Here is a 13440-nt window from a genome sequence, read left to right on the forward strand (position 1 = left end):
TAACAAATAAAGTGTATGAATATTATTTAAGACTTGGAATTAAACTCCAGAAAAACTAACCATAAAATCATTGGAAATAATTACTTCCGATGAGTGGTAATGAAGGAGAGTGTATCGAACCTTACTTTTCAGTTAGCATCCTCCTTAGGGTTTGAATTTTTATTATGGCACATATTGCCAGCATAATAATTAAATAAATAAATATATTAATAACAGAGCAAATGATCACATCTAATCTAGTTTTATGTCTACAGTTTCACACATTTATCTGAATAAAAGTTTATAAAGAGACACCAATTTTTGTTTCAGTGTCGGTTGGTAAAATAAAAGATAAATGCTGACCTGGGAACCACTATGAAAGTACAAAGACTAGCTAAGTACAATTCGGTCAAAATATGTTGATGCCAGAGTATGTAATTAATAAAAGAACTCTATACAAAGGATCCTTCACATCTAGAACCAGAAAAGCTCACACAGTGATTCACTGTAATTTATCTCCTTAAAGTACTGCAGGTCTATACGCCCCTCCAAAGGGAAACACTGCTGTTTTGGACACAGTAAACACATCCATTGTCCTAATACTACCTCTCGTCCTATCTCTATGCTTATAAACATGGCACTATTTTTACCTTGAGTAATGCATGGCTTGGTGGCCTGCAATATTAAAATAGAAGTCTGTGGTATGCTTCATCTCATTGGTGTGCCCAGTTGACTCAATCCAGTGTCCTATTGGGAGACAATAAACACCATCCACCAAGTTGTTTTCATTATAAGTACAGCAACGGTCATGGTGAGGTCCACTGCCTGGAACAAGAAGAAATGACAAACAGAGCAATTAAATCAATGTTTTGCTTAAGCAGCCACAGAGTAGGTGATGCAAAATTAATAGGAAGAAGAAAATAAATATAAAGCTGCTTAATGCACACATTTCGGTATGAACAAAAAGAGACTAGAGGGGAAAAACAGAAAAAATTTGTAATTACATACGAATTTCATAGAGTTCTGTGCTCCCTTGGAATACATGCATATTTCCAAAAGCATATTAACTCTCAGAGTTTAATGGAACCTCTCAGTGCCCTAACTACCCGTTGTGAGTCATTCTGCAGCCTTTTTATCTTTCTGGTATGCAAATTCATAACTAAAATCAGTAATAAAAATGAATCAGTAATAAAGTGTTTTAGTATCAGCTCAAACAAATGAATTTTCAAAATAAATACATTAATAAATAATAAAACAAATGATCACATCCAACCTAGTCTGCATGTAAATCAGTGGTTAGTACTTTTTTCAGATGGGAAATTATCACAGAGATTAGCTACGTTGCCCAAGGTCACAAAACTAGCAAGTGCCAAGCTAGTAGCAAACTGATACCCCTAGATCCCCATCTTTCAGGCACCTGATACCTTCATGCTGTTTTCTGCCTACTTCACAAGCACCAGTACACACCATCCTCCCTCCATGGAGTGAACCAAAAGAGAGAGAAATGGAAGAACTGTCTCTGAAAATACTATTTGCCTACATCACATTCCGCCCAGTATCAACTACACTAGTACACATATCTTTTACTTCTGTGAAATTATAATTCATATATTATTTCCAATCACCCTTATGTGACCACCCCATTTCAGATCATTCCTTTCCTTCAACTACCTAATTTCCTATGCTGTCTTTAATACACACACAAAAAAGTAAGCAAAATAAAAATAGGAGTAAGTCACGTTTGCTACAAATATAAAAATCTGACTCATCTGTCCCTTGCTCTATCTTATAAAATATTGTACCTAAAGTTATTTGGCATAAAATCTCAAAAACAAAGAAATCCTTAAGTCATTGGGCAATTCTTTAGGATATAACTCCCTTCCATCAGGTAGGAGGTACAAGATGGCTCCCTTAATAAATCACCACTGATCTCCCTAGATCAGACTTCTCTTTTTCTCTTGATGGCTACACTACAAGGCACTACACCAACTGGTTCTTTACCCTTGATATTTAATAGATGAAAACCAAACTATACTAGCAACCCCACTTCTAGAAACATATCAAACAGAAATATAACAAGAATAAAAAAGATACATAGAGATACATGTGTGAACAATACTATTTTAATAGCACACACTCAACTATATAAATTCATCTATTCATTTTTCCACAAATACTTATTAAATGTCATCTACAGGATCTACACTGTGCTAAGTCATGTTAAGGATTTTGGTATTTACCGTAGGAACAAGAAAAAAATTAAATATTTTAAGTAGGCAGGTAACATGACCAAATTTTTATTTTAAAAGTACCTTTCTGGTTACAGAGTAAAAATTTAATTCAGATACAATAAGACTAAAGCAAAAAGTCCATTTAAGAAACTACTGGTCTAGCCCAGACAGAAGATGACAAAAGCCTGGAAGTAGAAACGGAAACAAGTGGGCAGATTCAGGAAGGAAAAACCACAGGGTGGATATGGGAGGTGCAGAAGAAAGGGAGGCAACAATGACTCTAGGCTTCTGGCAAATAGAACTCAATATACGGTGGTACCATTCACTAAGATGTGAAATCTGTAAGAGGTTGGAAGGGAAGACCACCAGTCTGGTTTTTGGACTTGAAGTGCCATTTGTATACAAAAAGAGATGTTAAGTACAGAGTTGGCATTATCGGTTTGACACTCAGACCGGAGATCTGAAGTAGAAAAATAAATTTATGAGTCATCTAAGTGTAAATGGCAATTGAGGCAAGGATTTAGATGAGTCACAAAGAAAAACAATAGTAATGCAGAAGAAAAGGTTTCTAGAACCAAGTCTGAAAGCATCCCAATATTTAATAGCTGCATAAAGAAGGAGGAGCTTACAAAGAAGGCATAGAAAGAGAAGGTGGAGGGAAAGACTAGGAGTGAGTAAGGGAGGCGGGGGAACATGACTGAATGTGTAAATAGATCCTAAACACTGAGTGAATGCATGTCTGATTGTTAATAGTTACATCTGGAGAATGGAATTGGGATGAAGAGGACCATTTTACTCTAAACTAATCTGAATTTGTTGGGATGTGTCATAAAGCACAAGTATTATTTTTTGGTTTAATAAAAGAATAATATCTGTGGTTCCCACTGTTCAGTACAATAGACTTACAACAATTTATTTATTTACTTTTTATTTTAAGTAGACTCCATGCCTAATGTGGGGCTTGAACTCTTGACCCTGCGATCAACAGTCAGGTGCTCTACTGACTGAGCCAGCCAGGTGCCCCTAGACTAATGACAGTTTAAAGATTTTTTATTTATTTATGTATGTATGTATTTATTTATTTATTTATTTATTTATTTATTTATTTATTTTAGAGAGAGACAGTGAGTGCAAGCAAGAAGAGGAGCAGAGGGAGAGGGAGAGAGAGAAAACTAAGCAGACTCCATGCTGAACACAGAACCTGACTGGGGGGTGGGGGGGCTTGATCTCACATCCCTGAGATCATGACCTGAGCCAAAACCAAGAACTGGATGCTTAACCGACTGAGCCACCCATGTACCCTGAGACTTACAACAATTTAAATGTTACAACTTAAACACAATTATTAAGGAGCTCAAATGTACACAAATTATAAAGTTTAAGAAAAATTATTTATATAACATCAACTTCCTAAGAATTCTTCATTCCTGGAATTAGTTTTTTGAATTACTCATTTTTACACATACGTGTTTTAGGAGAAATAACAAAACACTTCTATTTCTTTCAGCCAGGGAGGTATCAGTGGAGGCCTAATGGAGAGCCAGAACTCCCACCTCACTCAGTAGTAATAAAGTCAATCCCTTCAGTTGTCAATAGGTGGGGAGGTACCCCCATCCTCCTACGGGAGCAGAGCTAGAGGAATCCAGTTAAACCAGAAGATTTGAATAAGAACCAGGGTCACATTATAAAATACTCAAAATGTCCAGGTTTCAATAGAGTCACTCCTTATATCAAAAATCACAAAGATCTCAAACTGAATAAAAATTAAAAATGTCTGCAAGATGCCAACATCCGATGACAGAGATGTTAGAATTATCTGAAAAAAAAGAATTAGCTGAAAAAGCTTCAACAACCCATTTTTTTTATTTTTTAAAGATTTTATTTATTTGACAGAGATAGAGAGAGAACACAAGTAGGCAGAGTGGCAGGTAGAGAGAGAGGGAGAAGCAGGCTCTCTGCTGAGCAGACAGTGCAACACAGGGCTCCATCCCAGGGCCCTAGGATCATGACCTGAGCCGAAGGCAGCCATTTAACCAACTGAGCCACCCAGACACCCCAACAACCCATTTTTAAAAAATGAACCAAGTATATGATGTCTAGAAGAAATTCACTTCAAATTATATGCAGGTGGAAAGTAAAAATGTAGAAAAAGATATACCATGCAAACATTAATCAAAAGAAAGAACAGGTGGTTATGTTAATATCATATAAAGTAGAACCTTCAGAGCAAAGAAAATTACTAGACATAGAGAGGGAAATTATATGATGTTAAAAGTATCAATCTATCAAGAAGCTATAAGAATTCTAAATGTGTACACAACAAAAAACAGAGCTGCAAAATATGTGAAACTAAAAACTAAGACAACTGAATGGAGAACAGACAAGTCTGGAATTAAAGTTGGAAATTTCAACACCCCTCTCTCAACAATTCATAGAACAACTAGACAAAAAATCAGCAAGGAATAAAATAACATCACTGTCAACCAATGGACTCTAACTGACATCTATAGACACACCACCCAACAATAGCAGAATGTACATTTTCAAGTGTGCACAGAACATATACCAAGCTAAATCATATCCTGGGCCATAAGACAATATCAAAACTTTAGAATTAAATCACACAAAGTGTTTTCCCTGACCTCAACAGAATCAAACTGGAAATCAATAACATAATAGAAAAATATTCAAATAGTTGGAAACTAATATACATACTTCTAAATAATCTGTGGGTCAAAAAGGAAGTCTCAAAGTTATTAAAAATACATTGCAATGAATGAAAATCAAAATAATATGTGTCAAAATATGTGGGACACAGCTAAAGCAGTTCTGTGAGGGAAATTTATAGTACTAAATATATACAGTAAAAATAGGAAAAGTTTCAAATCAATCTAGCTCCACTTCAAGAAATTAGAAAAAGAAGAGCAAAATAAATCCAAGGCAAACAGAAGGAAAGAAATAATAAAGAATGGAAATCAATGAAATTAAAAACAGAAAAACATTAGAGAAAATCAATGAAATAAAGAGCTGATTTGTTGAAAAGATCATTAAAACTGGCAAACCTCTAACAAGACTGGCAAAGAAAAGCAAGAAAAGGCACAAATTATGAAAGGAAGGAAGGAAAAGAGAGAAAAGAAGGGATATCACTATAGACCTTGCAGGCATCAAAAGTATAATACTATAAAAAACAAAACACATAAATTTAACAACTTAAATGAAATGGACTATCCTAAAAAACAAATTACCACAACTAATTTAATATGAAATACAAATTGAACATCCATATAACTCTTAAGGATATTGGATATATAATTTTAAAACCCCCCCCAAAAAAGAAATCTCAAAGCCCATGTGGTTTGAATGAAGAATTCTACCAAATGCTTAAAGAAGAATCCATACCAATGCTATACAATCTCTTCAACATAGTACATGGGCATAAAGATAAAAGAAATAAAGAAAACTGTACTTTATTTGCAGATGACATGACTGTCTATGAAGAAAATCCCAAGGAATCAATAATAATTGTTTAAAATCTCCTAAAATAAGAGAGCTTAGCAAGGCCACAAGATAAAGATAAGCATGCAAAATAAATTGTATTTCTATATACTAGCAATGAAGATTTGGCCATTATAATTAAATAAAATACCATCTACATAGCATAGACATAAATCTAAGAAAAACATGTATACAACTTGTATGCTTAAAACCATAAAATGTGATAAAAATCAAAGAAGATCTAATAAATGGAGAAACATACCATGTTAGTGGGTTGGATGACTCAACCTCTACATCTTAAACAAAAATTAACTGAAAATGGATCATGGACTTAAAATATAAAAGGTGAAACTATAAAACTTTTAGAAAAGCAAATAGGGAAAAAATTCAGTATTCAGAGTTCTAAGACTTCACACTAAAAACACAATCCAAAAAGGAAAAATTTATAAATCTGATTTCATCAAAATTATAAACTTTTATTTGGCAAAAGACCTTCTTGGGAGAAAAACAAGTTACAGATTAGAATGAAATACTGGCAAATCATATACCCCAACAAAGGACTAGTATCTGGAATATTAAAGAACTCTCAAAACTCAACAATAAGTAAACCAACAATCCAATTAGCATATGGGAAAAAGATATGAAGTGGCATTTCACCAAAGAGGATATACAGATGGCAAATAAGTACTTGAAAAGATGTTCAATATCACTAGCCTTAAGAAAAATACAAATTAAAACCATAATGAGATAGCATTACACACCTATAAAAAATTTTTTATTCTTACAAAATAAAAAGTAGTGACACCACCAAATGCTGGATACAAGGCTGGGAAAAACTGGATAACTCATACATTGCTAATAGGAATGTAAAACAGTACAACCACTCTGGGGCAATGTTTGGCAATTTCTTTTAAAAATTAAACTTGCAAGAACTATACAACCCAACTCTACTCCAGGCATTTATCTTGGAGAAACTAAACTTTTATTCAGACAAAAACCTGTAGAAGAATTTTTATAGTAGCTTTATTCATTGTAGTCAAAACCTAGAAACAACCCAGATGTCCTTTAGTGTGTGAATGTTTTAACAAATTATGATACATCAACACCATGTTTTAGCCATAAAAATGAATGACCTATTGATATGTGCAACAACCTAGGTGAATCTAGAACGAATTATGCTAAGTAAAAAAACGCCAATCTCAAAAAGTTACATACTCTAGGATTCCATGTATATAACATTCTTAAAATGAAAACATTAATAGAGATAGAGAACAGATTAGTGGTTACCTCGGGTTCTGGGGTGTGGGGGAGGGGGAAAGTGGGCATGGCTATAAAAGAGTAACATGGAGACCCTTGTGGTAATGAAAATGTTACCACTGGGGGAAACAATAAAAGCTACATAGGATCTTTCCATATTACTTCTAACAACTGCATGTGAATATACAATTACCTCAAAATAAAAAGTTTAATAAACAAATAAAACGGGTGTTTGTGGGCGCCTGGGTGGCTCAGTTGGTTAAGCGACTGCCTTCAGCTCCGGTCATGATCCTGGAGTCCCAGGATTGAGTCCCACAACAGGCTTCCTGCTCAGGAGGGAGTCTGCTTCTCCCTCTGACCCTCCCCCCCTCATGCTCTCTCATTCTCTCTCCTCTCACATAAATAAATAAAATCTTAAAAAAAAAAAAAAAAACCTTCGGTGTTTATTGTGTTTTGTTTTTTCCAAATAGACTGGAAAATTTTTAGGCTTCTAATTCATTTTCTGTTCCATAAGACTGGCCTAAGAATACAACATATATAACACATTGTTTAATACCACAGTGATCATTTAATGCCTAGAAGCTCAGTTAACTTTTCCAGATCTCATCCACCTTATAAAAGGGCCAATTGGCTATAACAAGGTTAAAGGAGTAACTTTGTGACAGGGGAATGGGTGGGGGAGGAGAGTAGGTACAAGTGAATTATCTGTCCAGATTGGAGCTGGCCATTGCCAATTATTCATTAGCATTAATTTAAAATAAAGAAAGAAATAAACAGCTAAGGTAGAATAAACTAATCTGTCATTGGCAGAAAAGTGGGAAAGGATTGATTTAATTAACAATAAACACCTATTTCCTTAGAGCAAATTTGGCCATCATGTTATTTGTTCATCAAGGCAAATTAGGTAAATTAAAATAAAGTGAATAAATGTGAAGGAATAAGAGGCCTGCTTCCTGACACTCCAAAAAACCAGAGAAGAAGCCTCAGAATTTAAAATCAGAACCAACACATTACGTCAAATAATTCTACAAGTTTGAAAGTTCAGGTTAAATTAAGTTTATTTTTTTACAAAGAAGGTTTAAAGTTATATTGCATAAACAAAATCTACTGGGCAGTGCAGTCCACTTAAAATAAAATTCTAATTATTATTCATGTCATTTTATTTGAATCTATCCTCTTTGGAGTTTAATTACTTTGAAGTTTTTGTTTCTAGCACATGAACATAAAATCTGAACCTAACACATTAATCTCTAATTTTAGCTACTAACTCACCCAAATCAAATTTCTCTCACGCCTCATCTGTTAACTACCTCAGAAGCTATTGGTGCATAAAGTTGTACAAACATGGTATAATCATTACCAACTCTTTGGCATTCTGATATTCCTTTCTAATGGCAAAAGCAAAACAAAATAAAACACACAAAAAAATATTTTTGTTCAACCAACTGCCTCTTTAAAAGAGTGGATCCTGTTCCAGTTGAGCACTTTGATAAATTGCAATATGCAATGGTAGAAAACAGCTGAGTTTGGGGTCAGTGATGGGAGACAGCTGAACTGCTTTGTAGACTAGTTACTCAGATGCAATCAAGGAAGGAGAAGATGGGGAAAAGGGATCTGAAGATTAAGAAGAAGGAAACGTAAGATGGAGAAAGAGAAAAGAGAAGAAGAATTCAGGTAGTAAACTACATAAGGTGAAGCAGATAATCAAAACAAGCTGGTCAGGAGAACACCAAATATCAGGTAAAGGCAAACATTTTAATATTTAATTTGAAGTTGTCTGCTCTTCTGTTATATCCTCTCTTCTTCTCTTCCCCAACTACCAATATAACCTACTACACTCACACAAATTTCCTGTGTGGAGAGAGAGAAGACAGTCCACTAATAAAAATTTATTTAAAAACTTGATTCCTTGCCTACATTGACTTGATGTAGAACAAGGTAGCCTAAGCAGGGCTACAAGAAGGTGCATCTGCTAAGCAGAGCAGAAGCAAGAAAGCAAAGGCAAGGATGACCATGAGGATGTAAACCTTCGTTGCTTACACAGGCATCTTAGAGAGATTCCAATCTCCCAAATCTACAGGAATAGGGGCTAATTACATATATATAGTAGAATAAATAGAATATATATATATTCTGCACACACACAACAGAATGAAGTGTTAAGAAATAAAACAATGAGCTCTAATAAGAAAATATAAATACAAGACTTACATAGAACATTTTCATTTACAAGATTTTTATCTTATTTCATTAAAGAAATGCACAAATCTTAAATGAAAAATGTAAGTAGACAACACTTCCTGCTAATGGCAAAAACAATGTTATTTGGCTAATGAAAACTAGGAAATCAATAACTACACGGGGATATGAAGAAAATTCTATACTAACTCGGACAGGTGGACAAAGCCCCATTCCTGCATTAACAGTACTGCCCTAAAATAATAGGAGGATGGGGCTCAGTCATTAAGTGTCTGCCTTCAGCTCAGGCCATGATCCCAGGGTCCTGGGATCGAGCCCCACATCGGGCTCCCTGCTCAGTGGGAAGCCTGCTTCTCCCTCTCCCACTCCCCCTGCTTGTGTTCCCTCTCTCGCTGTGTCTCTCTCTGGCAAATAAATAAATAAAATATTTTTAAAAAATTAAAAATAAGGGGCACCTGGGTGGCTCAGTTGGTTAAGCGACTGCTTTCGGCTCAGGTCATGATCCTGGAGTCCCGGGATCAAGTCCCACATCGGGCTCCCTGCTCGGCAGGGAGTCTGCTTCTCCCTCTGACCCTCTTCCCTCTCGTGCTCTCTATCTCTCATTCTCTCTCTCTCAAATAAATAAATAAAATCTTTAAAAAAAAAGTAATTTAAAAAAAATAAAAAAATAAAAATAAAAAAATAATAGGTTTATATAGTTAAGAGTGCCATACCTAGAGTTAAAGCTGAAATAACTCCTCCTTTTCCTAAAGCTGAAATAAATTTCTACTGGAAAAATCCAGTAGAAAACAACCCAACAAATTTGGGAGGAGCTCTGAGGGTTTTGATTAAAAATAATAAACACAAATACAAACACAAATAAGTGGCCCACTTAGCCATGATAAAAACAGGAATTAGACTTTGTGATAACAAGGTTTTTCTATGGTGGATATAAAAATATTACTTGTGAAGGAGGCTAGAGTTTGGAGGACCAAGAAAGAAAATATCAAATGTGACAGGGTGATTATGGTAATGAATCAAACACCTGGCTCAGGTGTGTGTATGTGTGTGTGTGTGTATACCCACAAGTGCACATGTACTTGTGTATATATGCGTATGAGTCTGTGTGATTGTCTGCCCAAGTAGAAGATATATGATAAATGGTGATTGCTATTGTTATGGCAAATAAGAAGTTGAAATGTGGGATACATAAACATCATCCTTTCAGTACATCTGGACATAGAAACTTCTCTAATCCTTTTAGTCAAAAATGAGCCACTCAGCCTAAGACAATTATTTGATGGAATTCCAAGTCAGCAGGCTCATCCTTTGTACATAACAGTCCTGGCCTCATTTGTTCTCATTAATAATCAGACTTAAGATCATTCATATATGCTTCAAATTCTATGATAATCAACGAAAGTCCTTGAGACAGTTGTTTGGTAGGCAGCTATGATGTGTTGGTCCTCTCAAAGGTGAGCTTTGCGGTGTGCAAAAAAGGGGAACAGCAGGAGTGATTAATAAAGCTTAACCTTGGACCCACTCTCGGCCAAGCTTCCAGAGGAGATCTTTTAGGTAAAACTCCTAGAAGAACCTTGATTAGTTCTAGCTAAGAATTTTAAGAAACAAAAATTAACACCTGCCAACCATACAGAGCAGAAAACATTAGAAGGAGAAATTTCCATGATTACAGAAAGATATGGGTGAAATGGAGGCTTACATCAAGTTAGGTTGAAAACATATAAGAGGGGGGAAAAAGAACTTACAGAAAAAGAAAAATTCAATAGCTCTTTTCTTAAAAGATTTACTCATATGTCATGTCTTCATTGTTATGAACTAAATTATGTTTCCCCCAAATTTATACATTGAAGCTCTAAAAACCAATGTGGATTGTATCTACATATAGGGCATTTGGGGAGGTAATTAAAGTTAAATGAGATTATAAGGGTGAGGCCCTAATCCAATAGGACTGGTGCCTTTACAAAAAGGGGAAGGGACACCAGAGATGTCTCTCCATGAAGGCCTAGAGGAAAGACCGCAGGAGGACACAGTGAGAAGGCAGCCATCGGCAAGCCAGAAAGAGTTCTCACCAGAAACCAAATTTGGTGGCTTTCCGATTGGGGACATCTAGCTTGCACATCTGTGAGAAAATAAATGTTTGTCATATGTCACCTGTCTATAATATTTTGCTATAGCAGCCCAAGAAGACTAATGTACTCATATATACATGAAATATTCTAGAGTTTAATCCAATTCATACCCAAGTATTATTGAGAGCTTATGTATCCAGTCCTGTGGTAAAGTGAGGTTGACAAATAAAATTTAAAACATGACTCCCACCATGAATGAACCCTTGTTCATTAGACAAAGGTTACACAAAGCAATTAGTAAATGAAACAAAGCTGCCTTAAACGATGAAAATAATTGTAAAACCATATGACAAAATATTAACACATAAACAGAATATTCAAGAATGGCAAATAGGCTTCCTTTCCGACGCCATTTTCAACGTATGGTGACTGGAATGTTATGTTGAAATGTACTGTAAGGAGCACCTGGCTCACTAGGAAAGAAAGCTATGATAGACTAATAACGTGTCCATGGATGTAGAAGACTGAAAACCAGGGATGGTTGGATCAGTGTGAGCCACAATTACCAAGAAAGGATTTGTGATGGAGGGGATGGCTCTCAAGGTGTGACGGACAACAGGGTATGCTTTGGATACATAACAGAGGGCACAGCAACCTATGAATGAGTATGATTCAAGGCAGGAAACAGATAATAGCTACAAATCTGTTTATTCCTATGGGTAGAGAGACAACCTAATATAGAGTCATTGGGGGGTTCATATTACTGACCAATGCTAAGCAAGCACTATAAAACAACTGACTTGCCAAAGCAGAGAAGAGAGTTACCACTTCTCTAGCCATTATTTAAGAAGTCAGATTTTTTATTAATGTGGAAGATTTACATTAATTAGTGATTCATGATGATACACACATCTCAAAATGGGAAGCATCTCAAGGATTGAGGTTTCACTTGAAAAGTATCCCAAACAATGGCATAACCAGGAAATTATACTTCTATTTAAAATAAAACACAGTAACAGAGCTCTCCTTATATAATTTTTAGAGAAAATCTGAAACTTAGATTGTTCTTATTAGACTTGACTCAAAGCACTAAGAATGAATTATTAATTCATTCGATGTGATGATAGTTAAGAGCAAAGCCAAAAGATTTGACCATCTGATTTGAAGTGATCGAATCTTCTGGTAGCTAATTATGCCATGACTCAAGGGATTAAACAAGATCGGCATATTAAAATGCTCCATCTCTGCATAATTGGATATATTTGCTGGATACTGCATTTCCTTTCTATGTCACATGCAGAGATGTTTATTCATGTGTTTAATAAATTTTTGTTTAATTGTTCTAATAATTTTTAATGTTGATTTTCCCACTGTCATTTAAACAATTTTTATGGTAGTGTCTAGACTTTTGTTTTATATAGACAGGTCAATTTTTCTCTCCACAGCACTCCTAGAATTGACTAGAAATTGTGTTTCATCGTCTGAACACAAATCCAAGTCACACTCTAAAAATAGATAAAGCATCTTTATTAGTATTAGACTCACTATATGAAGAAAATGCTTCCAACCAGATTTCACTACTTCATTTTTCATACCTTCACACCCACTACAAAAGCTCCCATGTCACCTGTCTTTGTGTACTTTAAGCCAAACAATGTGGAGGCAGAGGTGATAACCTTCCCTAACCGCCATATCTCAAGAGTGTGAACATTTCAATGCAAAGAACACAAAATAATCCTATTCATACCAGGAACTCTGAAGAACACTGAGGATTATTTTAAATTTAACCTCTTCCTAACCAGGCAGACACACATTTCAGCAGTTTCATAGTAAGTAAATGTTTTGGCATAAAATCTCTCTTCAATTAAGATTATCTAGAATGTGAAACAAATGGCTGAATAAAAGATTCCCTTGAACTGACCTAGTTCTGAAGTGAAAACCATCTCTAATGGCTTTATGACTTGGTTTCTTCCACAGCACAAATATTTTTTGATATGATAGAGTTGATGCAAACATCATGTAGGCACTACTCTAGTTACTGGAAAGAAATTAGAAATGCACAGCTAATTGAAATAGAGAATAGAGTGGTCAGACATAATTTTTAAAGACTAAATTGTTTCTGAAATTGATAAGCCATATTGTTTTCAACCCTTTTAATGAGACACTGTAGGCTGTAAAAAATAAAAGAGGGTCAATCAGAAAGATTATCT

General features: G+C 35.1%; 1 protein-coding gene across 7 annotated transcripts in view; it reads right to left on the bottom strand.

The window, feature by feature from the left end:
- The window catches only part of EPM2A (EPM2A glucan phosphatase, laforin), a 144123-nt gene that overhangs the window by 73769 nt on the left and 56914 nt on the right, over positions 1-13440 (bottom strand). For 5 of the 7 annotated variants that reach the window (XM_073894048.1, XM_025866281.2, XM_025866280.2 and 2 more), the window contains exon 2: positions 630-804. In XM_073894048.1, coding sequence (XP_073750149.1) covers positions 630-804 — 175 coding nt within the window. Of the gene's footprint in view, positions 1-629; positions 805-13440 lie in introns of those variants that run through there. The other 2 variants (XM_073894050.1, XM_073894051.1) reach the window with 2 other exon arrangements.

The sequence above is a fragment of the Callorhinus ursinus genome, unplaced genomic scaffold (assembly GCF_003265705.2).
Source record: "Callorhinus ursinus isolate GAN/ISIS: 27379988/994484 unplaced genomic scaffold, GSC_fseal_2.0 scaffold6, whole genome shotgun sequence".
Classification (NCBI taxonomy): domain Eukaryota; kingdom Metazoa; phylum Chordata; class Mammalia; order Carnivora; family Otariidae; genus Callorhinus; species Callorhinus ursinus.